At 51.3% G+C, this 27,607-nt stretch overlaps 1 protein-coding gene across 1 annotated transcript; it reads left to right on the top strand.

Moving 5' to 3' along the window:
* The first annotated feature begins 793 nt into the window (after positions 1 to 793).
* On the top strand, positions 794 to 27,384 carry Azin2 (antizyme inhibitor 2). Its single transcript, NM_001014261.3, has 11 exons — positions 794 to 919; positions 1,017 to 1,137; positions 1,663 to 1,859; positions 3,236 to 3,409; positions 10,815 to 10,987; positions 12,737 to 12,871; positions 13,506 to 13,671; positions 14,357 to 14,516; positions 15,932 to 16,044; positions 24,115 to 24,329; positions 27,039 to 27,384. Exons 3-11 carry the CDS (start codon positions 1,755 to 1,757, stop codon positions 27,175 to 27,177), a joined length of 1,380 nt encoding a protein of 459 aa, NP_001014283.2. The 5' UTR covers positions 794 to 919; positions 1,017 to 1,137; positions 1,663 to 1,754; the 3' UTR covers positions 27,178 to 27,384.
* Positions 27,385 to 27,607: the final 223 nt, after the last annotated feature.

Here is a 27,607-nt window from a genome sequence, read left to right as displayed (position 1 = left end):
ATCTGAGATGTTTTATCAGGCAAAAAAGTGAAAAGTAGAGGCAGGAATCTCAGCATCCGATATTAAGGCTCAAAAGATGGAGGAAGGGGTCAGACAGAGACAAGAACTCTGAGTCCCATTGCGTTTCGTGGCCAGGGAAGGCTCGACAGAGGAAGACATTACACTGGACTCTGATGGATGAGCAGGAATTTGTGTATAGAAAAGGAGACATGCTTTGAGTCGAAGCCACATTTCACCTGAGTCTGGTGGATTCTGAGAATGAAGAAGGGAGGCATCGCCCCGAGCTTGTGAAGCCTCAAAACCCCTCTCTGAACACATATGAGCTGCCATTTGAGTTGGGAGTTTAAGATGCCTAGGAGAGGCGATAAAGTAAAAGGTCATATTACAAAATAGGACAGCGAGAGGCTTGGGCTCCAAGGAAGAAGCCAGAACTTCACCAGGGGAGGAGCAGGGAACCATCGACTTCAGGCAGGGACAGAAAAGTTTTCCAGAGTCAATTTTTGAGATTCAGGACTCAAGATCCGCGGCTCCGACTACGTAGTCGCCTAGGATTCGAAGGATTTCCCCGCGTGGACCTCTGCGGACACCAGCCAGGCAGCTTGTCTAGCTGCGCAGCTTTGCGGAGTAGCCTCGCAGCGCTGAATGCTTTATGCCCGAATCGACCAATGGGCTGGCGGCACCCGGTTGCCCTGGCTACGGAGCGGACAGGGGCGGGGCCGGAGCACCGGGGCGGGGCTAGGGCGGGGCTTATATAAGCGAGCGGCGGGCGCAAGGCGGGGCGTGGGGTCGGTGGCTGCTGGGCGCGCGGGGCGCAGGCCGCGGGGCCGGAGCCGGGGGGAGCGAGCGAGCGGAGGCGCCGAGGATCCGATTCACTCGCTGGGGAGACCTATGGGCCGAAGCCGTGTAAATGCGTTTTAAGGCGAGTGCAGGAGATGGCTGGGGGGAGCCTTGGGGAGCGGGTGCCCACTAGGCTTTGGGCGCTGACCTGTCCCCTGGTCCCCCTTGCCTCCTCTCAGCAGGGGCCTCGGCTCCGCAACTGCCACTCCTCCTCGGGGTGTTGCACAAGTTTCGAGGTCACCGGCGACCCCCCCTAGCAGCGCGCCTGGCTCTGGCCCCCGCGAAGGAGGACGGGGCTTGGTAAGGAGGCCTGGGGCTGGGGTGCGGGACCCCTGCCCTGCACTCGAGGGAGCGGTCCCGTGGACAGAACCACCGGTGGCTCTTAGAGCATTCTTAGCGTGTCAGAACCAGCCTTTTATAAATGGGGAAACTGACCCAAGGTCATGAAGCAGAGAGCAGACTCGAACTTAATAAGCTCACGGGTTTTGGCCCTTTAGGTAGTCGTGGTCCGGACTGGAGGATTCCTTCAGAAGGAAGGCGACATCCTCACCTAGGTTTCTCAGATCTGTCCACCACACTTTCTTTTCCTTCCAATCCCAAATTTCAGAACTGGAAAAGAACTCCAAAGCAATCCAATTTAACCGATGGGGATAATTGAGGCTCTAGCAGAGACATCATCACCGTTCCCAGCGAACCTCAGCTTCTCAGGCTTGTGCTTGGGGGTGGGGTGGGGTGCAGAGCATGACCGTGTAGGGAAGCTAGGCCCGGGGAGGTGAGGGTGCAGCCTGCTCCCCAGCGGTCTCCTCCATCTCCCTCTCCCCACAGTGTGTTGCATACTTTCTAAGGCGGTGGCCAAGGCAGCCAGCGGTGCTCCAAGGCAGCAGTTTCATCCAGCCCCTGGGCTCCCCCTGCTCAGCATGGCTGGCTACCTCAGTGAATCGGACTTTGTGATGGTGGAGGAGGGCTTCAGCACCCGGGATCTGCTGGAGGAACTCACTCTGGGGGCCTCCCAGGCCACCACGGTGAGGGGATGGAAATGGGTGTGGGTTGATTGCCTGTCCTCTCTCTGTAGGAGACCCCTCGTTCTCTCATTTGGTTTTGGTATTTACTTGATATTTTCTAGACTGCCCCCTTTATCCCCAATTCTTGGTCCTTGCCCGACACCTGCCCTCCCTGTGTTCTCTGCCTTGAGAAAAGAACAGCATCACCACAGTCGCAGCACTCGAGGTGGGAACTTAGGAGTTCCGGCCTTCTGCTCTCTCCCCTCCTACAGGCAGGCGTACCCAGCTCTGTGAAGCTCACCTGTAAGGCTCTCGGAACTTCACCGGAGAATCTCCGCTTGTAGTTGGTCCTTTCTCTCCCAAGCCCCCGGGACCTTCTCCTGGTTCTCTCACGTCCCGCAACTCTCCTCCAAAACAGAATCCTACAACAGCTCCCCACTGCTCTGTACCCACAGCCACACTTCTGGCTCCATACTCCCAGGCTTGTGCTCTGAGAGTTGCGGCGTGTGTGAGGCTGTTTCGCTGTGCCTTTGCAGGGCTGTGCCCTCGGGGCACTTCCTCTCCTTTACCTGTCTTCCGTGTTCCCTCCCACCACCGTTCCCCTTTTCCAGATTTGCTTCTGGCTAGTTCTGTAATCTCTGCCTCCGTGGCCACTAACCTATTTTGTAGAGAGTCCCATCTGGCATTTATTAAAGGGAAGTGTAATTAGGTAAGGGCTACTCTCTTCAGTTCCAAGCCCTTTCCAGGTTTTTGGCCTTTCCTCTCTCTTAATTATTATGTTGGACACCAAGTGGGTATTTATTAAAAGAAAAAAAAGTTGCATGGGAAAACGAGTCCCAGGGAGGGTTTACCTCAGTCTCATCCATGTCTGTGAAGACCAGGCAAATGGGATAGGCACCTGTGTGACAGCGGCAGTGGGCTGTGAGCCACGGTATTTGCCTTTTGTGGAGCACACCCCTGTATGTACAGGTCTGCTGCTTTAAAAGGACGTGCAGAATGCGGCCAGAACATTAAAAGTTATGGATTAAAATCTATTATGCAGAACACATATATGTTATATATAACTATATAACTATATATGACTATATAACTCTATATTTAGGCTGAATGACAGGAGATTGAGAATTTGCCAGACCCAACAGAGGGCATGGTGGGAACACAGGCTTGGGGGGGGGGGGATGGGAAAGACAGACAGTTGGCTTTGGCTGGACTGAAAGGAGGGACTGGAGCTGGTCACACAGCCTTAAGTGTCAGTCCTAGATTGCCTTCCGTCCTGGAGGACATGGGAGCCTCAGAAAGCGACAGCAGGGTACTGGTGTCCAGTCTCCGGAAGGATTGTAGACAGCATGCCCAGGGAGGGAGCTGGGTCTCACATCCGTTCGCCTCTTGCTGTGCAGGGCAAGGTGGCTGCCTTCTTCGTGGCCGACCTGGGTGCTGTAGTGAGGAAGCACTTCTGCTTTCTGAAGTACCTGCCTCGAGTCCGGCCTTTTTATGCTGTCAGGTGCAACAGCAGTCTTGGCGTGCTGAAGGTCCTGGCCGAGCTGGGACTGGGCTTCAGCTGTGCCAGCAAGGTGAGCCCTCTGTCCCTCCCGCACACTTAGCCTTCACGCTCACCAAATGTGGTCCTCCCGGTGCTGGGGATTCCAGGGAACAGGAGGGATCTGTACTAGGCCATGACCTTCCGGGAAGGACACCTACTCAGGAGAAGAGGAGGGTCCAGGGAGGAGGGAGGAAGAACTTGTCAGCTCTGAAGTTTCAAATAGGATCCTGAGTTGTCCCTGGGCACACGGGTTGCCTTTTAAATGGGTTTGGGTTTATCTTTCTGTTTTATATTATGACTTTTTTTTTCTTTAAGATAGGGATTCATGTGGTCCAGGCTGACCTTAAACTCACTATGTAGCTGATGCTGGCCTTGAACTCCTGACTCTCCTAACCTCCATCCTCCACAGTGGTGTGGTATATCATCATGCTGGGCTGTTTTTCTTCTTTTTAAAGAAATAGCCATATTTTAATTTTTCTACTTAGAAAAAAAATAAATCTAATAGCAGTTTTAAAACGGCTTGGCTTAGAGCAGTAGGTACTAAGCTTGAAATCACAGAACAAACCAAAGCCACCCCTGTGTGGCTGGTTTTTTCCCCCCTTTCATAAGCTTAACATGTGACTGTGTTTTTCAGACTAATCTGCTCAGAGTTTTGTTGTTGCTGCCGAAGGCCGTCTTCCTAATTTGATTTCGGCTTTTAATTCCCTCCTGGTGGCTTCTGATTGGCTTTGTATGTGTGGTCTGTAGTGGAGTGAGTGGTGGCTGTCTGGGTGGGGCTCGCAGTGTGGCGCTGAGCAAGACAGTCTGTTCATTCACCGAGTCTCATCCATTCTGTTATGGCTGGATTAAGAGCCTTCTCTCTTAAGTCTGTCTCATTCATTCACTCAGCAAAGTGCTCTCCCAACTGAGAATTTAAGTGTGAGCAAACAAAAACAAAAACCCCCTTCCGGAAAATTAAGCGATGAAAACCTGTGCTATTGTAGGTAGGAAGTAGTGAAGTCGGGTGAGGGGGTTTGTTTTGAAGCAGCGTCAGTCCCTGTGGACTGAAGGCTAGGCTAGAACTCACTGTTAACCACAACCTGGCTTGGAGCTCTCAGTCCTCCTGTCTTAGCTCTCTAAATGCTGGGATTCCAGGAGGATTCATATCACCACACCTGGCTGGATTGCATTTGTAGGTAGTCGTCCGAGGAAGGCTTCTCTGAGAGTTTGCATTCACACTTGAATGAGGCAGAAGACTGAGCCAAGTGGCAAATGAGAGGAAGAACTTTCCAGCCAGAGGTTAGGGCCAGGGCCAAGCCCTGAGGAGGAAGTCAGCCTGCTGGGCATGCCTTGTGGTGTCAGCACCATCATTCTCTTGATGCCTCCTAATGGCTGCTCTGAGGAGATCAGCATCATGACTGGGTGACATGAACAGAGTCCTTGAAAGAATTCTTGGAGAAGAAAAGACAGCTAGCCTGGCCAAGCTAGAATGATTGCAAGTTAAGGAAAATGCATGCACTGGGGTGGGAGATGAGCAGGCAGGTTAACCTTGACGGTTAGCTGTTTCACTCGTTGTGGTTCAGGAGTCTCTTCTTTGTCTTCTTTGTAGGCCTTGTTCTCCCCCTCCCCCTCCCCCATCTCTCCCCCACCTATGTGTGTGTGCGCGCGCTATGAAGGCTTTGCTCCCCTGTGGCCTTCCATAGCAAGGCAAGTTCCTTCCAGAGGCAGGAGACAGGATCCTTGTTCCTCTGAACTAGGGTTGCCAAATAAGGCAAAAGTCCACTGACTGCAGATCCCTCAGTTTCTGGAAACTCAGGAGTGAGGTGCTGGGTCCTCTAGTTTCAGGGGGTAGCCACCAAAGGACAGATTTGTGGGGTATTCGAGTCTTAGAAAAGCTTCAAAGACAGGAGAAAGGGGTATGCTGAATGTATCTAGCACTGACTGCTTCTGCTGGGTCGGGCTCTTTGCCAGGAGTTTTCTGCAAATGATCTCATTCTCAAAACGGCTCCGTGAGCTTTTTCCTTTACTGTGAGGTCATTCTCTTACCGGGATTCTGACAACAGTCCCCGGAATACATATTTGATAGATAAGGAAGTGAGTCACAGAGCTTCAGCCACCTGCCCCGGGTCGTGCCCTGGGAAATGCCAGCTCGAGTCTGGCACTGTGATCTCAGCCTCTATTGGCCCTGCCTTTTCCAAGATTCTTGGAGAGGGTTGTCTGTGCAGTGTGGCTCGTGAAAATGTTCTCTCCCACAGTGGCGGGTCACACATTGCTTGGTGCGTTTTACTTGAGTGGAGGCCTCTGGCACTTACAACCCAGGCTTTCCATGTGCTAGGCAAGCACCGGACCCCTGTTCCACATCACCAGTGTCCTTACAGGTGTTTTTTTTTTTTTTTTTTTTTTTTTGGTTCTTTTTTTCGGAGCTGGGGATCGAACCCAGGGCCTTGCGCTTCCTAGGTAAGCGCTCTACCGCTGAGCTAAATCCCCAGCCCCTTTAACAGGTGTTTTAAGGGTGGAGGCTGCCCTCTTCTGGTGGGTCACAATCGGTGACCGTGCTTGATGGTATCTTACCTTTCCGGACTTAGGGACCATGGATGGAAGTACAGACAGACAGGCAATCAGGCTAGAGGCACAGGCTGCAAGTGCTCTGAGCCTCCTCCTACTTCCCAAGGGACTCTTGCCTTTGATCTGGCCTCCTAGCCTCATTCCGGATTAATGTACCTCCCCCAGCCTACTCCCTTGCTCCCCCTTGTGGCCGAACACGGCAGAGCTGTCTGGTTTGGATACACCTAAGAATTTCTTCTAACCTGGTACTCAGGGATCAGAGAGGATGCAGTGACTATATATATAATTTTATATATATAATATAATATATAAATATAATTTAGATGGGATCTTATGTAACTGAGACAAGTCCAGAACACTTGATCCCCTTAATTCACTTACTGAATGCTGAGATTAAAGTCATCAATATACCACCACACCCAACTTATTTGATCTTCTCTTTCTTCTCCCTCCTCCCCCCTCTCCCCCTCTCCCCTCCTTTCTCCTCCTCCTTCCTCCTCTTTTCTTCTTCCTCCTTCTTCCCTCTTCTCCTTCCTTTCTTTTTCCTCCTCCTTCTTTCTTCTTCATTTTCTCTTTCTCCTCCTCCTCCTTTTCCTCCTCCTCTTCCTCCTAAATTTTAGATAGAGTCTAATTATGTAACCCAGGCTGGCCTTGGACCTGTAGCAGTGCTGAGATGATGGGCATGAACACTGCTCCTAGATTCTGGTGAACACCTTATTTTCAACATGATCATGTAAGCCCAGCGTAGTGGCACATGCTTGTCATTCCAGCACTCAGAAGGCTAAAAGTGGGAAGATTGTTGTGACTGTAAGACTGGTCTGAGTTATATAACAAGAACCTACCTCAACACAACAACAACAACAACAAAATAATAGCAGATAGCAGCAACGCCACACCCTGGTCCTCGCGAGTATTCAAGTGGCGTATTGATTATCCACTCAAAGAGGACATGAGGATGCTGGTTCTATGCCTTGGTAGAGGGCCTGTGTTCCAGGTTTGGTAGAATAGTGTTTAGGAACACACTCGGCGGCTGCCTGGAAACGCAGTAAGCATCTTGGGAGCCAGAGAACGCCTGTGGTGTGGACTAGTCCCAGTCAGTCACTTCAGTGCAGCCCACAGGCTAAACATGCTTGGGAACGTGTTTGCATCTAGTCAGGGGAACTCTTTTCTGTGTCGTCTTTTAACAGTGTTCAACCCAGCAAGTATTCTTTCAGATAAGATCCAACAACAGTATAAGTTCTGAGAGAGAGAGAGAGAGAGAGAGAGAGAGAGAGAGAGAGAGAGAGAGAATGAATTGGTCTCTGGATCTGCCTTCGCCCCCAGAGATCTATCCTGTGCGTATTTTTCTCACTCTTTCGTCTGTGCAGGGCTCTGAGCGCTGGCTCCTCAGGTACCTGCTGTTTGGAATATGCAACCCTCTGGACTCAAGCTCTCCCACCACCTTAAATGCCGTTCCCTGTTGCCTGCCTCCCTTGCTTGAATGGTCACCTCACACCTGTCCACTCATTCGGTGCACCGTGTCACATCCTCGCCCCCCACATCCATCATGCCATCCTCCCTCCAGAGCACCTCTTCTGTCCTTTCTAGAGCGTCTTTGCCATTTCTCTCGGGTGGTTGTGACAGGCACGGGCCAGTCTCCACAGAATCCCATGAAACCTTTCCTCAAGGAGCCAGAATAAGCGCTCAGACCTTTCACTTGAAATGCAAGACTGACTCCCTCCCTCCCTCCCGCCTTCTGTCAGTCCCTTCCACAGGGTCTGCAATAGTCCAGGCTGGCCTTGAACTCCCAGTCCTGCCTCAGCCTCCACGTGCTGCTATGGCAGGTGCACATGGTCACATCTGGCCGTGTGCCTGTCTTTGGAACTCCTGAAGCTGATGTTTCATTATGCAGGATAGCATGCAAACCCACACACGGCTTCTTGGTTCCTAGGTGGCTGGCTCTGCCCACATCCTCAGCCCTCATCATTCCCATGGCACGACTCCATCCAGGCCACTCCAGCATTTCAGCCCTCGGGTTGGCCTCAGAACCTCTGTGGAAGCTGCTCCCTCTGCTAAACTATTGTCCCTGACCTGGCAGGGCTCAGTGGGGGCTCCACTTGCCCTTCTGACCCCCGGGGCTGTCCTTTGTCCTTCACACCCAGGGCTCCTCATTCTCCAGTGTGTGGCACACGTCATGATACCTTGAACCCCTCAGCCACTCTGCCATTATTGTCTATGTCTCTCCCCCACTAGTCTGAAAGCTCTGAAGAGTCAGAGATCCAGTCTTTATTCACCGCTTGTTTTTTTTTTTCAACACCTGTCACAGTCTGGCAAATTAATAGAGGCCCAGGAGATGCCTGTCAGGGTAGGCTGAGCTCTGACAGTTAAGCTGTATGACTTTGAATTAATGACTTAACCCTCCAAACCTCCAAACCTGTCTCGTAAGGTGGTTTATGAAGATTAAATGAGAATGTATAGGACTGGAATGCAGTGGCTGAACAGAGCAGGTCTTCCCCGAGTGAGGCTTACTGTTGACATATTTATGACCACACTTGTTTAAATCACAGGCCCTCACAGGGCTACCTCTGCCTCTTTGCACCTTGTGTAGGGGGAGAGGGAGCATTTTCATAGTCACCCAGACTTGGCTTGGTGACAGATCTGTGTCTGGGATGTGAGCTGTGACAAGTCCAGCTCCAGAGATCAATCTTTGTGTCCCACGATGCCTGTTATTGACTGATGCCTGTTATTGACTGTCACCAACGGCAGATGGACCCCGGTGTGTGTGTGTGTGTGTGTGTGTGTGTGTATTCACGTGGTTATCCTGATGTCCCGTGGACCGCTGGAACTTAACTGCTTTTAAGCTCAACAACATCCTTTGGGCAATCTCTCCCTGCTCCTCAGCTCCTCAGCCCCTCAGCCCTGGACTTAACCATCCTGCTCTCTGCTTCTCTGACTCTGGCATTTGTACATTCCACATCGTTAATGGACTATAGTTAAAGGACTCATTTGATACAAGCCTTAGCACCTGAGTTTGTAAAACGGCAGGTGATGGGGCTGTGGTTGTGGTCGCAGTGCTGGGAAGGCAGAAGACCAGGAGCTCGCCAGAACTTGCTCTCTAGACAGTCTAGCTCCATCAGCGAGCTTCCAGGTTCGTTGAGGGACCCTGGCCCAGAAAGTAAGGTGGTGAGTGACTGAGAAAGAAACTTGATGTGCCTTTGGCCTTCACATACGTGTGCACACACATGCACCTGCACACATACACGCAAACATGTATACACCATGCATATGCCATACACTAAGTGAGTTCATGCATTTTTTCTTTTCGTGCCCAGTTCATTTCATTTGCTGCGATGTCCCCTGTGTTCTTCGCTCACGTTATAAATGATAGAATTCCCTGCTTTCAAAGGAATGAATTGGAGTCTCCGATATTTTTGTGGATGGAGATGCATCGGCGAACAGATGTTTAGCTTGATTTTGTGTCATGTCTGTTGTGGTTGGTGCTGTATTGAGCTGGGGAGCATGGCCATCTCTTTGACTTCAAATCCTCGGGACGTTACCTGTATGGTGTTTCTGTATCATGTAGCAGTTTCACGATGACGTTTTCTACATGGCTATAAAGTATTTTGATCCCATTTATCTTGGTGCCTTCTCTTTTCTCTCACTCATTTCAGTGGGTCCTCTTTTTTCTTCTTTTTCTTTTCTTTCTTGGTTAGGGGGAGGGCCTCACCCTGTAGCCCTGTCTGGCCTAGAACTCACTATGGCCACGACAGCCTTAAACACAGAGATCCGACAGCCTCCCCCCCCCCCACCCCATGCTGGGACTAAAGGTGTGCATCACCAACCATACCTGGCTTTGTTAGTAACCGCCTCAGGCTGGGCGGGGCCTCCTAAGCTCCTCCCCCTCGGGCTGGGCCGGGCCTCCTAAGCTCCTCCCCACTCCTCAGTAAGATGTTCACAGCGGGTCTTGAAGGTCTTGTGCAGGTAATCACGGATGCCGAGTACTTTTCATCTGATTTCCCAAGCGATATTCATGAAACATCTCAGTTTGTCAGAAGCCAGTGATTCTATAACCAGTGTGAGTTAGAAACTGCATCTCTGTCCTTTTAAAAAAGATGACTCATTTATTTTCACCCATATGGATGGATGTTCTGCCTACATGTATGTGTGTGCACCGTGTGCATGCCTGGTGCCTGCAGAGGATCCTCTGGACTTGGAGTCATGGATGGTCGTGAGCCACCACGTGGTGCTGGGAATTGAATCTCGGTCCTCTGCAAGAGCAAGACGTGTGCTTGACGGCGGAGCTGTCTCCTCAGCCCATGTGGCTCCCTTTACCTTTTGGAATAAATACACCGACTGGGTTAGAATGAGATTTTCTGCTTGCAGGAGAAGAGTAAGTAAATATGCCCTGCCTTTGTCACGAACGGTGCAGTACACTGCTCTCGTGTCCGTACATGGCAGCCCTGCCGTCAGAGATCCGGTAGTGAGTGTGATGTGGCCGTTGTGTGTCTGCTGTCTTCAAGAGCTGCCACAGGGATGCTGTACAGCTTCAGTCCTAGCCCTCCGGAGGCGGAAACAGGGAGTTCTCTGAGTTTGAAGCCAGCCTGGTCTACAAAGCCAGTTTCAGGACAGCCAGGAATATGCAGAGAAACCCTGTCTAAAAAACCAAAACCAGGGTTGGGGATTTAGCTCAGTGGTAGAGCGCTTGCCTAGCAAGCGCAAGGCCCTGGGTTTGGTCCCCAGCTCTGAAAAAAAGAAAAGAAAAAAAAAAACACCCAAAACCAAAAACCCCCCAAAGCCAGCCAACGAGCCAACAAATAAGAAAGCTAGCCCACCTATGTTGGTCGTCAACATACAGTGTGCTCCTCCTCCGACTCCCCTGCGGCCTCCTCACCACGACCTTTGGAACTCCGCAGGCAGAGATGGAGTTGGTCCAGCACATTGGTGTCCCTGCCAGTAAGATCATCTGTGCCAACCCCTGTAAGCAAGTTGCCCAGATCAAGTATGCTGCCAAGCACGGGGTGAGACTGCTAAGCTTCGACAATGAAGTGGAACTGGCCAAGGTGGTCAAGAGCCACCCCAGTGCCAAGTAAGCTGAGGGCCACTTATGCAGGGAGGCTGGGCTGCTGGGTGAGGGTGGAGGGGAAGGGGTGGGGAGCTGGGGAGAGGTCCTCACCCTGGATGCCCTTGGATTGCATCACACTCACAGGAGGGTGGGGTGGTACCCCTGGAGGGGAGCCAGATCCGGGACAGACTTGTTATAGCCCCAGGTAGAAAAGGCCCAAAGGATTTCAAAGATCAAGAACCCGCAGCTTCAGGAAAGATGATATTTGAAGTGGGCTTTGAGGAAGGAGTGAAATCTGGGGCGGCATAAACAGCCAAGCAAATTCGTGGGGGCTGGTAAACAGTATGGAGCGGCTAGGGAGAAGCACCAGCAGCATGTTGCTTCTGCAATGGGCGCCAGATACTTTAACTGGGCATGGGGGAGGGGCCCAGGGCAAGTGCAGTGGGAATGGGTGTTTGCCCTGGTTCTGACTGTTACTAGCTCTCAGGCTTCTAAGGGAATAGTGGGGTGTTCAGGAGCCATTCTGGTTCACCCCAAACATAGCACTCCTCATGTCTGAGGACTCTCCGTAGGAATATATATATATATATTTTTTTTTTTTGGTTCTTTTTTTCGGAGCTGGGGACCGAACCCAGGGCCTTGCGTTTCCTAGGTAAGCGCTCTACCACTGAGCTAAATCCCCAGCCCCAGGAATATTTTTGACATGTGGTTTCCTCTTGTGTGATGTCTGAAAACTTAAGGAAACCTGCCTGGTGTGGGGTTGAATGACCCGGCAAGTGCATCAGAAGTTGATTGGCAGTGTGCAGGGTAACCTAGAAAGGCTGTGCGCTCAGTGACCTCTCAGCTGTGTGGTTCCCTGCCCAAAGAGGAGCAGCTGGGCGTGGTAGTGTGTGTATGCGTGTGTGCGTCTGTGTGTGTCTGTGTGTATGTATGTGTATGTGTGCATGCATGTGTGTGTCTGTGTATGTGTGTATGTGTATGCGTGTGTTCATATGTGTGCCTGTGTGTATGCGTGTCTGTGTGAGCGTGTATGTGCGTGTGTGTGATATGTGTGTGTATGTGTGTATGTCTGTGTGTATGTGTGTGTGTGCGTGTGTGTACATGTGTATGATGTTTGTGTGTGTATGATATGTGTGTGTGCATGTGTTTGTCTGTTTGTGTCTGTGTCTGTGTGTATATGATGTGTGTATGTGTGTCTGTTTGTGTGGATGTGTGTTTGTGTGTGGATATGTGTGTCTGTGTGTTTCTGTGTGTATGATGTGTGTGTGGATATGTGTGTCTGTGTGTTTCTGTGTGTATGATGTGTGTGTGGATGTGTGTTTGTGTGTGCACATGTGTACGTGTGTATATGTGTGTGTGTATGATGTGCGTGTGTGCATGTGTTTATCTGTGTCTGTGTGTGTATGATGTGTGTGTATGTGTGTGTGTCTGTGTGTGTGCGCACGTGCATGTGTATGTGTGTATGATATGTGTGTGTGTATGATGTGTGTGTGTGTATGATGTGTGTATGCACGCAAGTGTTTGTTAGTGTCTGTGTCTGTGTGTGTCTGTGTGTATGATGTGTGTATATGTGTGTCTCTCTGTGTGTGTATGATATGTGTGTCTGTGTGTGTATATGTCTGTGTGTCTGTGTGTGTATATGTGTATGTGTGTCTGTGTGTGTATATGTGTATGTGTGTGTGTGTGTATATGTGTATGTGTGTTTGTGTGTGGATGTGTGCGCGTGCATGCGTGTGTGTGCTCGCTCAGCAGGATCACCTCGTTTCTCCACAGGATGGTTCTGTGCATTGCTACCCAGGACTCCCACTCTCTGAATCACCTGAGCTTGAGGTTCGGGGCGTCGCTGAAATCCTGCAGACATCTGCTCGAGAACGCCAAGCAGAGCCATGTGGAGGTGGTGGGTGTGAGGTGTGCACTGGGAGCGGCTGCCCCGCCCAGGCCAGACTCACTACCCTCTCCCTAGGAATTACTTGTGGACGTGCTGGGCCTTCAGCTGGGCCTGCAGCTTTGCCCCAAAGAGTGTCCTCTCTTTAGAAGGAAGGTTTCCTGGCATTTCTTTCCGTAACTCCACAGTCCCCAGAAGGTCTTATCCCGGGAGGTTCTCCCACGGATATGGCTTCGAGGGAGTTCTGCATGCCTATAAGCCAGAGGCCATGACCGTGCTCTGGAGACGTTTGTGTCCGTGCAGGGATAGGACCTCCTTCTCTAGTTCAATTTATTCTGTGTCTCAGGCTCCATGCCCAGTGCCTCATGCCTAATCCACACCCTTGAATAATAAGGGTTTTTCTCTCAGTCTGTAGACGGTGAGACATAAAGCAAGTCTAGAGACTTGCTCTAGCCACATGATACCCTGGGACTCCAGCCTTCATCCCTAAAGGTCTCTCTCCAGAGATGCATGGAGGGCTGGGAGAAGTGCCTCCTTCCACTCCCTGCTTCCCATGTGGCCCTCAGTAGCCTAATGTTCCAGGCCTCAGTCATCGCATCTGTAGCACAGGGCTACCTGGAGCTTGTTTGTCAGCCGGGGTTCTTCCTCCCTTCCCAGTTTTCACATTGGTAGTGGCTGTCCTGACCCTCAGGCCTATGCCCAGTCCATCGCGGATGCCAGGCTCGTGTTTCAAATGGGTGCGGAGCTGGGCCACACGATGAACATCCTGGACCTTGGCGGCGGCTTTCCTGGCTTAGAGGGAGCCAAAGTGAGATTTGAAGAGGTAAGTGTGTGCTCAAGTGTGGCTTCATGGTTATTTTGCAGTGGGGGAGGGGCATGGCGAGCATGTAGAGCCCACTGTGCAGTACCTCTGGTCCAACTGTCTACACCTTGGGCTTGGTGGATTTTATTGCTATTTATTAACCCCGTGATGTGGCTCAGCTTGGCTCATAGTTAATGTCACTTCCCAAGTGCACAGCAGGGCTGGCTGTACCCTAGTTCTGCTTGACTGCAGCCCATGCCCTTAGCTAGCTAGCTAGAGGATCACCCGAGGAGTAGTTATTTTCCAAGAACTCTACAGTGGTCTGAGTATGTGTGCCTTGTTTACCCTCCAAAGAGCTGGTAAAAAAACCTGGTGAGAAGGGCGCAGAAGGATGAAAGGAGTCCTTCTAGATGTCCACAGTGATTAGGCTCACCCACCCCCGACCCCGGAATCTAACCTGCTATATAACATGCTAGTTGTCTATGGAGGAAGGATCCCTGCCTCGGGATCTGGAATCTGCGCACCAAGCGTTATAGGAAAGAATATCCCTTTCTATGTGGGATTATCTGGAGGAGTGAGCTATATGAGGTCCTCACTCCAGCTCCGCCCCCAGCCTCCTGCTTCCTGTCACCCAGCTACCAGCTGGGACCTTTCCACTGCCAAATTCTTCCCGAAATCTCATGGTCCCGCACGGTCTCCTCTCCAGATGGCCTCAGTGATTAACTCAGCCTTGGACCTGTACTTCCCTGAGGGCTGCGGTGTGGACATCCTTGCTGAGCTGGGCCGCTACTATGTGACGTCAGCCTTCACTGTGGCCGTCAGCATCGTTGCCAAGAAGGAGGTTCTGGACCAGCCCAGCAGGGAGGGTAGGTGCAGTGGCAGATGGGCAGCAGTGCCCAGGTCTTCCCTGAAGCTAAGACAGCGGCCGGCTAAGCAGGGGTGGGGCCTTCTGGAGAATGGGTGTTTGCTGTAGGGAAAGTTGCAGTCAGTTCCCCTCATCCCAAAGTAAATTTTATCCCTGTATTCCAGTGGCCCTCAACCTTCCTAATGCTGTGACTCTTTAATACAATTCCTCATGCTGTGGTGACCCTTACCATAACATTATTTTTCTTGCTACTTCATAATGGTAATTTAGCTACGGTTAGGAGTCATAATGTAAGAATCCGATAGTTCCCATGGTCTTAGGAGACCTCTGTGTTAAGGGTCATTTGACCCCCAAAGGTCTTGAATGACAAGTTGAGCTGCTTTCCCTGGTGGGAAATGGAGTCAAAGAATGTAAATGAAGGGTTGGGGATTTAGTTCAGTGGTAGAGCACTTGCCTAGCAATCGCAAGGCCCTGGGTTCGGTCCCCAGCTCCGGAAAAAAAAAAAAAGAATGTAAATGAAGAGGTTAATGGTAATAGAGGTGAGCTTGACCCCATGTCTGGCTCATGGGGTCATAACCTCATAACTTCAGGAGGACATTTTTGTTGACACAGGACAGAACATAGGCGGGGACAGGTTAGGTCATCAGTTCCGGGGCACAGGGTTCATAAGAGCAGGGCTGGAGTTCAGGTTTAGTTCAGGCTGACTTGGAGCTCATGTGTCCACACCACTGGCACCAGTGACTTACTTGCCCTTCCAGATAGACCATGCTTCCCACAGGGATCTGTCAGAGCCCTGTGAGTGACCCGTGTCAACGAGTCTGATTTGGGGTTCACCTTCTGCTCCAGGCTCCTCACTGTGGAGAGCCTCATGCTGTGCTCTCCTCCAGATAGGGCTTGTTGGCAGCAGGCGTGGGGTGAGGGGATGAGGGGTCAGGGGTTGGAGGGTGGGAGACGTGGCTTCAGGCAGCATGGTCAGTTTGTGTGTGCATTCCTGCTTTCTCCTGTCCTTGTATAGACTCGGGGGCTATCCTAGTGTGCTAGCCCACCTGGTTTCTTACTCTGGCACCCCTCCTCCCTGTCATGTGCCTCTGAGAAAGTGGCTCATGTCCTGGTGACCTGAATTTGACTGAGCTGCCTTCCTGCTCTGACTGGGGCCTCGAGGGGCTCAGAGGCAGCAGGGAAATATGGTGTCATGACTCAGCTGCTCCGGGAAGTCTAACCAACTCAGAAGTGGACCCATGCCACCAAAAAGATGACTTCTAGTGACTTTTGTTGCAGGGTCCATGTCACAGCTAAAGAAAAGGCAACCCTTTGCTGCACAGCCCTCTCCTTACTCTCCCACTGCGGTGCCCGCTTCAGACTCTCGGGCCCCTCACGTTCTGCTTGTGTGGCCCCTGTTCTCTCCCTTCCTCACAGAGCAAACCGGCGCAGCCCCTAAGAGCATCGTGTACCACCTTGATGAAGGTGTTTATGGGGTCTTCAACTCAGTCCTGTTTGACAACACCTGCCCCACCCCCGCCCTGCAGAAGGTGAGCCCACCCCTGTGAACGTGCCGCCGCCATCCCGTGCACGGGATTCTGTCTAACTCCTACTTGTTTAATTGGTCTCTGTGATGCCAGGGCTCAAAGCGGAGGCCTCAGAAATGCGGAGTTGCTCTGAGCATGCCTCCCACTGAACTGTGTTCCCAGAGTGTAGCTAAGTGGTAGAGAACTTGACTATCATGCAAGAGGCCCTGGGTTCAAGGCACACTAAAAATGGTTTAAAAAAAACAGACAAAAGATTTAGGCATGGTATGTACTTGGAATCTCAGCCCTCAGGATGCCGAGGCAGATGAATTGTGAGTTCAAGGCCAGCCTAGAATACATAGAACCTGTCAATAATAATTGATGATGATAGTGATGATGATGGTGATGGTGATACTGATGATGGTGATGATGATGATGGTGATGATACTGATGATGGTGATGATGATGGTGATGGTGGTGATGGTGATGATGATGATGGTGATGATGATGGTGATGGTGGTGATGATGGTGATGGTGGTGATGATGGTGATGGTGATGAAAGGGTGATGAAAGGGTGATGAAAGGGTGAAGATTAATGCTCATAGTCACAATGCAGAATATTGTATTTTTCATTCTTTTAGAAAACACAAAGTACTTGTTTTTGTAACATTGGGGTGATGTTGCTTCATAATCTTCCTTTCATTTACACGGGGTGTAGCTCTTGCTGTGCCGCTGACTCCGTTTACAAGGCTTCTCTGTGGCGATGTAGTGCTTCAGCCAAGGCAGAGCCGGCTGCTTGGCTTCCTGTTTCCAGCATAGACTGTCGGGACAGATATCTGTGGTCTTACTCTGGCATTAGTCCCTAGCAGTGCGACTGTCCTAGATTCTCATATGGACAGGGGACCTGGAACAGAGCATTCGGACCTTCAGTGGCTTTAGTGGGCACGGCTGAGTGGGGAAAGACGATCAGGCAAAGCCTCTCTCCCAGGCCCTCTCTACTCCTAATCCCATGGCGGGCGGGGCGGGGGGTATCTGCGCCTCATTCAGGGGCCTCCACATTGTGTACGGGCTTTGTGAGGTCTCGTTCCCGAGTTAACTGTAGTTTCCCGTCACAGCTGCTTGCCTGAGGAAGCCGCCCTGATGCACAGAAGAATTCAGTTTTTTCCATTCTGTAGTTCTGTGATAGTCTTCAGCCTACTATTCAGATTTAGGGACCACAGGTTAGACTGGGCCAGCCTAGGCACTTGCTATTTCCAGTTCCCATTTCCTACTTTTAAAAAAATAATTTACTTATTCTTCGACCATTTCATACATGCAGTATCGCGTCTTGATCACTCATACTCCCAGGCCCTCCTCTCACCCCCCCCCCCCATCTCAATGCACCCCACGGCCACTGCCGCAGCCCAGCCTTTATAAGCCACCAAGCGTGGCTAGAGCTGCCTGCTGGGATGCTGACTGAGCTTGGTGGCTGAGCTTGTGCAGATAACCACAGCTGTAACTCGTTCACGAGTACAAAGGCCGGTTTCCAATCTCTGCCTTGCTGCTTATGACAGAGAGGCGTCTTGGGCCTCGGTCAGAGCAGCACTGATCTATGGTTATAAACAGTGGTTCTCATCCTGTGGGTCGAGAGCTCTCCGGGGGGGTCACATGACCCTTTCACAGGGGTCAGATATCCTGCATATCAGATGCTACGTCACAACTCGTAACAGCAGCAAGATCACAGTTACGAAATAGCAACGATTTATTATTTTAATGTTGGTAGTCGTCACGACATGGGAACTGTGCTAAAGGGTCACAGCATTAGGAAGGTTGAGAGCCGCTGGAGTAGACAATCATTTAGAAGGCACTTTGTCACCGTGTCTGTTTAGAAAGATAACAGTAACTGTTTTCCCCTAGCATCTCTGACCTCTGAGCCATGGGTCTCTGGTGAGGTCTACAGTACTGGGCATGGCACGAGTCCCTTCTGAGGATCAGGCCTTCATAAGGTTTTGTTTCTGTTTTTGCAACAGGGTTTGCCCATGTCTCACAGGCACCTCAGGTTAAACTTGCTCAGATCCGAGCTCTTCATTTCCAACCCATAGTTCCTTCTCTCGGTGGTCAGGACTTGGCATGGTGGGGTCTTGCCTTCCCTGTCTTCCCTCATGGAATTCACCTGCAGTTCTTAAGTCTAGAGCCCAAACCCATTGGTGTTTATCTCCTTTTTTCCCTGTTGTCACTATCGTCCAGGCCACCCCCTGTTTGAGCCACCCAAGTGATCATCTGGACCCTCCTCTGGACCCTCCTTTGCCCCCCCCTGCCTGCCTATCATCCATTCACTACATTGCAGAGAAAATTACTTTTTCCACCCCCTTCAACTCTCCCCCCTTTTTTATTTAAAAAAAAAAAAAAGAACAGGTTCTTGCCATGTTGCCGAGGGTGGCCTCCTATTTTAGCCTCCTGAACAGTTGGGACTGCCACAGCTGAGTGTCGATGCTGGAACCAGAAAGACTTTGGAAACATGTATAGGCAGTTAGAGTTGAAAGGAAATTTTCAGAAAGGGGAAAAGCCCACCGCCCTAATGAACGCTGCTCATCGTCATCCCTGCCCCTCTCATGCTGTGTGCACGCAGTCCCTCATCCCTGCCTGCCTCACGGATGTGCTGGGCACAGTTGATATGATGTGCTTGTGGCCGTGCATTCTCTGTTGAGCATTTCACAAGTCGTTTCTCTCAATTCTTGTAAGAATCCTCTAAGGTTCATGTTACTGACCTCCGAGGGGTGCAGTTCCTTGTTCAGGGTCTCAGACTTGGAATGCTTATTCCCTGCAGACTGGGAGCCGCTTTGGGGTTGGGGGGGCTTTGTTCATTTTTGATTATCTGCTCCAGTCAGAGAAGAAGCTCCTGTGAAAAGACTCCCTTCCTTCTCGTCCTTCCCATCCGTGCATGTCCTCCCTGTTAGAGTGACCCTTCTCGAGCGGTCATCTGACACCAGTGAGATGGAATTGTCTTTAAGAACGATGTGCTAATGACGGATCCCTAAAGTCTTACCAGGCTTAGGAGCATTTTCAGGCCCCTGGCTTACCCATTTCCAGATGACCCTCTGACGGTCTTACATGCCATCACCACTGTCCTACACACTGTCACCACAGTCTTACACACTGTCACCACTGTCCTACACACTGTCACCACTGTCCTACAAACTGTCACCACTGTCCTACACACTGTCACCACAGTCTTACACACTGTCACCACTGTCCTACACACTGTCACCACTGTCCTACAAACTGTCACCACTGTCTTACACACGCAATCACCACTGTCCTACACACCGTCACCACTGTCCTACACACCGTCACCACTGTCCTACACACCGTCACCACTGTCCTACACACTGTGACCACTGTCCTACACACTGTGACCACTGTCCTACACACTGTGACCACTGTCCTACATGCCGTCACCACCGTCCTACACACTGTCACCACTGTCCTACACACCGTCACCACTGTCCTACACACTGTCACCACTGTCCTACACACCGTTACCACTTGTACCCTTCCCATAGCAAGCATAGTGGCCTTTTGTTGGCTAACTCATCTGAAATGACGTACCTTACGATCGTTTTCATAGAATCGTTTGGTTTGTTTATTGCTTTGTCTCCTTTGGTGCCAATGCCTTTACAGAGATGTTTGTTTTTATTTGATGCTGTATGAGTGTTCTCTGCATGTACGCATGTGCACCGTATGCATACAGCACCTGCAGAGGCCATTGCATTCACAAGAGCTGCAGTTAGAGAGTTGTGAGCGGTTGGAACCAGATCCAGTTCCTTGGGAAGAGCAGCCAGTGCTCTTAACCACTGAATCATCACTCCAGTTCTCTCAATGGTTTTTAAAAACAAAATATAGTCTTACCCCAAGACTCTCATAAAATCCCCTTGTACTCTACCATCCCTCCCCCCACCCAACCTACCATCTCTCCCCCACCCAATCTACCATCTCTCCCCCCACCCAATCTACCATCCCTCCCCCACCCCATCTACCATCTCTCCCCCACCCAATCTACCATCCCTCCCCCCACCCAACCTACCATCCCTCCCCCCACCCAATCTACCATCCCTCCCCCTACCCAATCTACATCCCTCCCCCCACCCAATCTACCATCTCTCCCCCCACCCCATCTACCATCTCTCCCCCCCACCCAATTTACCATCCCTCCCCCCACCCAACCTACCATCCCTCCCCCACCCAATCTACCATCCCTCCCCCACCCAATCTACCATCCCTCCCCCCACTCAATCTACCATCCCTCCCCCACCCAATTGTACTCTGTATTTATAGAGTACTGGAATATATGCTGTTGTACACAACTCAATATTTTAAATGTTTGTATATAGCACGTACATCTAGGTACCGTGGAAATAGTTCAATCGGCAAAGTGCTTGTCACACATGCATGAGAACCCGAGTTTAGTCTCCACCACCTGTGTAAAAAGAAAATAAAGCAAACAGGTTTGGTGGTGCACACTTGTAATCCCAGCACTGGGGATGCCGTGGGAGTGGAACTCTGGGGATTCCTAGCCAGTAAAACCTACGCTAATCATCACCAGGTCCCGCTGAGAGAGCCTTAGTCACTGGTCTCTTGCTGTGAAGAGACTCCATGACCAAGGCGACTCTTAGAAAAGAAAGCATTGAATTGGGGCGTGCATGATCATGGTGGCAAGGAGCCGACAGGCATGGCACCGGAGCAGAAGCTGAGAGAAGGGGGAGGAGGGAGAGAGGAGGGGGAGGAGGGGGAGGAGGAGGGGGAGGAGGAGGAAGAAGATGGGGAGGAGGGAGACTGAGCCTGCCATGGGTTTTTGAAACTTCAAAGCTCACTTCCAAGGCCACACCTCCTAGTCTTTCTCAAACAATTCTACCAACTGGGACCAAGCATTTAAACACATGAGCCAATGGGAGACATTCTCATTTAAACCATCATAGAGACCCTGTCTCAAAATCCAGGGTAGATGACTCCCGAGGGATGACACCAGAGGTTGACCTCTGGCCTCTATGTGCATGGGCACACACACACACACACACACACACACACACACACACACACACACGTTCACTTGAATACACAAGAATATGCATATAGGCCATTTTTCTATATACATTCTTCCCATTGAAAATGCTACAATGCCAGTATTTCTCATTATGTGTGTGTGTGTGTGTGTGTGTGTGTGTGTATACACACACATACATACCTATACATATATATACATACCTATATACATACATACATACATACATACATACATACATACATACACACAGATATACATATAGAGAGTAATGATAACAGAGAACCTTAGATTTGGAGTCAGAAAACACAGGTTCGGGACCCAGCTCTGCCACAAGGTAGCAGAGAAGTCATAGGCGGGCAGGCTACTGAATGGCTACTGAAGCCCACCGCTCTGGTTTCTTTGGAAAATAAGGGTGCTGACCTCTGACTCCTGCAGTCATTTCTGGTTCTAAGTGAGGCTATTCTAGCAACCCTCCATATAGTTAGTGTTAGCTCACTGGCGTAAACAAACTCTTCCTGTGGAGGGGCTCTGCTCTGTCTGCAGTTTTAATCAAGAATGCCACCATCACTAGACAGCAGAATGGCCACTTGGCGTGTGCTGGACATTGAGCTGGAGTCATTGGCCTGCAATTTCAGCGTTAGGAGGACAGTGATGGCATTGTGAATCTCGCCTCTCCTTCCCTTTCAGGGGTGAATTTCTTGGTCCCTGAAGGGGATGTTTTTGACTATAAGGATGGACTTGATTAGCTGAAATTTCTTGTCCAGTCTCTGTGTGTCCACAAATAGGGTTTTGATCCCCAGGTTCTGTTCCAGTGTCCCTCTCTGCTTTTGTTGCTGCCCGTCAATCTCTCTTTTCCATTGGAAATATTTTTGAGTGTTTTGTATGGTATAGGGATTATTTACTTTAAAACATTTCAGGTGTGGTTAGGGGCCCATCAAGTCCATGTACCCCACCTTTCTGTACACCCCAGCCCCTTTTAAAGATGGTCTCTCACTGGGCCAGAAGCTCACTGACTAAGCAAGAATAGCTTTCATGGATCCCCATGTCCGCCTTCCCGGCCTGAGGTCACATGCATGTTCTGCCACGTCCAGCTTTGTACAAGTGTGTTGAAATCAGGTCCTCATGTGCCACATCCCCACACCTCCCCAGTGGCTTATTGATTTTTATTTGTGAGACAGTCTTGCAGAAACATCAAGTTCAAGGCCTGTGTGGGCTACAGAGTGGGTTCGAGACCAGCTTGGATGACTGAGGGAGACCCTGTCTCAAACTTAAGAATGAAGCGAACTGTGGATATGATTCCATGGTAGAGCGCTTGTGTAGCAAGTGCTGGGTTCTAGATTCAGGCCTAGTTGTAAACGTTAACTTTTGTACTCCTGATGTAGCTTATCTCCAAGGTTTACTACCTCTGTCTGCTAACCCAGGCCTAGTCCTGGAAGCTTCCAGCCTCCGTACAATCTAACCTAGGCCCCGAATGTTTTCAGCCTCTGAGACTTGCCACTGAATCAGCTCACCCTTCCTAGCTCTCTTTGAACTCTGGCTGGTTCAATCCAGCTGCTCCTCTTTAAGCTGACTGATTCAATCTGGCTTCTTTTCTCGGCCTCTCTTGAATTACTGCTCTGCGTAGCCTCATATTAACTCTTGTAATCTGTTCTAATCTTTGGACTCCTCATTCTCTGGCTTGTTCTGTTTTCCCCTGTGTCTAGCTTGTTCTCTCTGCAATCTGTCTCTATAACTGCCTCGTTCTCTCTTTGTGCTCTTAAGAGCTTCCCTTTCTCTCCTCATGAGAGTTGGGCTTATCCTATGCTATCAAATCTTTTTCTGATTTGTCACTTTGTCTGCCACTCAATTAGGCCTCACTTTCAAACATGGCTGTTTTCTTTCTACAAACTAATTTTACAATCATTGTTTGGGATCAAAGGTGTGTACTAAGGGTTGAGTCACTCCACAATTAGAAAAAGTTTGCTGTTGTTGTTTGTTTTAGTAAATAATGCAGTCTCAGGTTTCACAGTGTGTTCAGGTGTCCTACAACACCTAGTCCCACAAAAAGATAAATGACTGAGTAAGTGAGTGGATAGAACGAGAGACAGAACAGTCCCACGGTGATGATTTCAACATAGAAATAAAAGCAGAAAGGGCTGGCTGTGTGGCTCAGCAGTGGAGCTCCTGTCTAGCACGCACGAGGCCCCACGTTTGACAACCCCAGCATCACACACGGCTGCTCTCTTGTCTGTTTTTAAGCTTGTGCCTCTAACAGACAAGAGGATGGTAGCTTATAACCCAGTGGTGTCCTTTCTCTTTGTTGTGGAGAAGCTTTTAAAGGATTTCCCAAACACAGCACCTGCCTTTCAAGACAGACCATCAACTCAGTGTTTTCTAGAGATTGGGGCTAAGTGGGACCTTTAGTCCCAGCACTCAGGAGACAAAAGCAGGTAGGTGAATTTATGTGAGTTCGAGACCAGTCTACGGAGTCAGTTCCAAGATCACTGAGGTTGGGAGTCAGTGTGTTTGACCCGTGGGCCCTTTGTAGACTCTACCAGGTCAGAGACTCGGTGACAGTCTGTTGGTCTGGGATCTGAGTCATGGCACTCTTATTCCCCTTGGGCTTCTGGCTTCTGTCTCCTGGGCCTGCATCCTAGAAGAGGAAGCTTCAGGGCTGGAAGAGAGGCTGGGAATGAGCTCGTGGAAAGGGCTGTGGAGGTGTGATGCAGAGGAGGTCTGAAAAGTGACCCCTCCGGCTGGAGCCACAGACCCAGGGACAGCAGCAGCCATACTCTGCCAGCCGGCTTTAAATGATCTGTGTGCACTGACTTATTTCCCCTGTCAGTGGCCAGGTAAAGCTGGCGATATTTTTCCCTATTTCACAGACAACCTGAGGCACAGAGAGGTGTATGTTCTTGCCCAAAGTTGCACTGCTAGTGTTGGAACCTGGAGATCGGGTAGTCCTTGAATACCACCCATGTCAGCTGTGGGAGCGACGGCAGGTGTCTGGGGAGGAGGTTCTGAGCGTGTGGTATGTCCATTGGAGCTGAGGTGTCCCCCCTTCTCGCCTACAGAAACCATCTGCGGATCAACCGCTGTACAGCAGTAGCCTGTGGGGCCCAGCAGTTGACGGCTGCGACTGTGTGGCTGAGGGCCTATGGCTGCCGCAACTACAAGTAGGGGACTGGCTGGTCTTTGACAACATGGGTGCTTACACCGTGGACACAAAGTCCCTTCTCGGGGGGACCCAGGCCTGCAGAGTCACTTATGCCATGTCCCGGCTAGCCTGGTAAGAGGGCCCTGCTGTGAGGTGGGTGAGGGAGTTGGGCAGAGCAGTAGGGAGACAGAGCTTAGAGTCTGTTGCTTTGGAATCCAGTTTAGCCACCGAGGTAAGGCCTGTGCTGGGCACTTGGCTACGGTCACAGGGGATGCTCAGCCCCAAATGGGGCACCCAGTCCTATGGCTGGTACTGTGTTAATAGGGGCTTCATCCCGACCAGAGCCCCACGCCTGCTCCCTGAGGAGGTGAGGGTCAGCAGGCCAGTGGGGAAGGAATGGGGTGTGTTCCTCAATGGAGGTTGCTTGTGACTGTATGGGGAAGCAGGGCCGGTTCTGGGGGAGGCCTTGGAGGCAGAAGGATGCAGAAAGCGAGGCAGGGTTGAAGCGTGGTCTGTTCTGGTCCTGGCAGCATTTTCTAAAGATCACTGCAGCTGTAGGTGCAGGAGCGAGGATTTGAACAGATGCAGGCAGAGGTGGTGGCTAAGTGACAGCTCCATGACCTGCACTCACTCTGCTGGTCAGCGAGCTCAGTCTTCTCGTCTAGGAAGGGGCAGTAGTGGGAATCCTGCCTGTCTCTTCTGAAGTCAGAGGTAACTGAGGTGGAGATTGCCAACACCGAGGGACCCTCACGTCTGTCAGGCCTCAAGCAATGAACTCCACTTTCTTTTTTTCACCGCACAAATCGCGGTGAGGGTCAGTGTTATTTCCAGAGAAATCATGTGGTTGGTGTCAGGCTACAACAGGGCGTGGAGGGCAGAGCAGCCGGGAGGGGCTTCTATGCAAGTCCCTCAGAAGTGAGTGGGGTGGACATCCTGAGAGCCCCCAGGAGCACCACAAATGCCAGGTCTGGAGGGCACTGGGAGAGTCTCATTTCATTCATCCATTCAATGTCCTCATCGTGTCTACCCTGTGGGGTACAGGGTAGGCCTAGGCAGTCATTTTGCCATTGGGGTATATTTTGATAAAGCCAAAACAAAACAAAAACCAAAATAAGACAGCACGCAGACTCCCTGGTGAGTCCCTGGCCGTCGTCAGCAGCACCATGTGGATGAGGCTGTGGAAAGTCACCACATGCAGGGGCTCCAAATACTGACGTAGACAGGCAAGTGGGCAGTCAGACGATTTCCCATGTCAAAAATACCTCTACCATGTTTGGCTTTGAGGCCTACTCTGTACCAGGCCCTGAAGGCACAGGAGTGTCTAATGTTGTCAGTTGAACCTAAGTGCTGATCTATACTCAAATATCCTGGTGCCGAGTGGGAAGGGCTCTGGGGAGGGGGCCGTGGTTTGACTGGTTGTTCATTAAAGCTTCTCAGAACTTGACCTTGGAAGCCTGGGAGCCCAGGTCAGCAGCCAAGAAGGTGGCTTAAAAGTAAGGAGACCTGAGAGGGACTTGGTTTTGAAGGCATCAGTTTTTTTTTTTTTTTTTTTTGGCTCTTTTTTTCGGAGCTGGGGACCGAACCCAGGGCCTTGCGCTTCCTAGGCAAGCGCTCTACCACTGAGCTAAATCCCCAACCCCGAAGGCATCAGTTTTTTAATGTAGACCCAACCTATATTTACAGACAAGGAGACCAAGAGGGCAGAGCCTCCCACCTCCCTCTGATTTGCTGTCATATGAAGCAGTCAGGAGGGAGTCTTCCTGCCCTTAGGGGACTGGATGTGCAGGGCACGTGGAAAATGATGTGAGGAATTGAATAGAAGAGGAGGGGTAGACCCCAGAGGTGAAAGGCAAGCGGGTGCGGTCCTGGGACCATTTCTCCAAAGCGCCCTCTAGTGTCTGCCCCGTGAGTGACTGTACGGTGCTAACCTGCTGAGGCCTGGCAGCAGTGAGGGTACAGCCACACCCCCTGCCCCATTGTTGTTGAAGGGATGCCAGGGATGCAGACACTGAGCCCTTGCTGCCAAGGAGAGAGCTGGTCTGTGAGGAGGGCCCGCCATGTCTGTAGGGCTCCAATCCTAGATAATGCAGATAGGACAGCATGGCACTGGGGAGGATGTGTGACAGGTGCTGTGGTGGCATCTGGGGGTGCCCCAGGGAACACGGGGTGCACAGGGGCCTAGCTCCTGGACTGTGAGTCTGGCGGCAAGGTGCTGGAACTGCAAGAGGAGAGCTTGCCTTCCGTGCTGAGTCTGTCAGGGAAGATGGTGGATCCTAGCAAGAGGCAGAGATGAATGAGTGGGTGGCTTAGGAGCTGGGCTTGGCAGGGCGGGGCTGGGTGTGGGGCAAGGTTCCTTGCCGGGGCCAGAGCAGCTGATCAGATGGTGGGACTGCTCTTTCGAGGAAAAGGGGCAGCTGTGAGAGTGGGGCGTGGCAGGCAACGGGCTAAACCTGGGGCGTGAAGATGAGAGCTGGGTTCAGTCCTAGCCCCCCACCCGTGAGGGAGGAGGAGTCTTGAACAATGGCTGTTCCTTTTTCTTTGGTGGGGGGAAACAGAGATGGTTTGGTTTTCCTATAGTGGGGGCGGGGGAGGGGGAGTAACCTGGCACAGAAAAATCTCAATAAATATGAGCACCTTTCCTTTATTAAGTGGTGGGAACCACTGGGGAGAAACACTGAGGACAAGGGCCACAGGCCTCCCTTGTCCTTGCTCTTGTCTGCTTAGGGCTCAAGTGAGAATCCTGTGTGTAATGAGCCCAGACTCTATAGAAGCAGGGGCCACAGGAAGCTCTGGGCCTCTGTCCCATGCCAGACACCATCACCACGCATCTCTTGCTCTCAGGGAAGCCCTTCAAGGGCAGCTGCTGCCTGCAGAAGAAGACCAGGACGCCGAGGGTGTGTGCAAACCTCTGTCCTGCGGCTGGGAGATCACAGACAGCCTGTGTGTGGGCCCTGTCTTCACCCCAGCAAGCATCATGTGAGTGGGCCTGCTTTCCCAGAGAATCCCAGCGGGGCCAAGGAGATGCCTCCGGAGAGGTGGGCGAGGCAGCGAGCTGGTACCCTCTGGCCAGGACTCTGGTGCTCGCTCTGCCGCCCCACGCTCCACCTGTAGTGTTTCTGCCCTGTAAATAGGACCAGTCTTACACTCGCTGTAGTTCAAGTATGCAACATAAATCCTGTCCCTTCCAGCCTCGTCTGCTCTGTGGGGTGAGGGGCCTGGCCATCCAGGGGTGGGGTCCAGCCGTGCCTGCCTCTGTGAGGGGCCTGGCCATCCAGGGGTGGGGTCCAGCCATGCCTGCCTCTGTGGGGTGAGGGGCCTGGCCATCCAGGGGTGGGGTCCAGCGGTGCCTGCCTCTGTGGGGTGAGGGGCCTGGCCATCCAGGGGTGGGGTCCAGCCGTGCCTGCCTCTGT

This window comes from Rattus norvegicus, chromosome 5 (genome assembly GCF_036323735.1).
Source record: "Rattus norvegicus strain BN/NHsdMcwi chromosome 5, GRCr8, whole genome shotgun sequence".
Classification (NCBI taxonomy): domain Eukaryota; kingdom Metazoa; phylum Chordata; class Mammalia; order Rodentia; family Muridae; genus Rattus; species Rattus norvegicus.
The sequence above is the reverse complement of the archived record's forward strand: the minus strand, read 5'-3'. Positions and strand labels throughout refer to the sequence as shown.

What these genes read in the sequence shown, in the direction of transcription:
- Azin2 (NM_001014261.3), top strand. Translation starts at nt 1,755, where the DNA reads ATGGCTGGCTACCTCAGTGAATCGGACTTTGTGATGGTGGAGGAGGGC. An exon ending in CCAAAGTGAGATTTGAAGAG is followed by an intron (nt 13,672 to 14,356) that starts GTAAGTGTGTGC and finishes TCTCCTCTCCAG; the next exon opens with ATGGCCTCAGTGATTAACTC. An exon ending in GCCATGTCCCGGCTAGCCTG is followed by an intron (nt 24,330 to 27,038) that starts GTAAGAGGGCCC and finishes TCTTGCTCTCAG; the next exon opens with GGAAGCCCTTCAAGGGCAGC.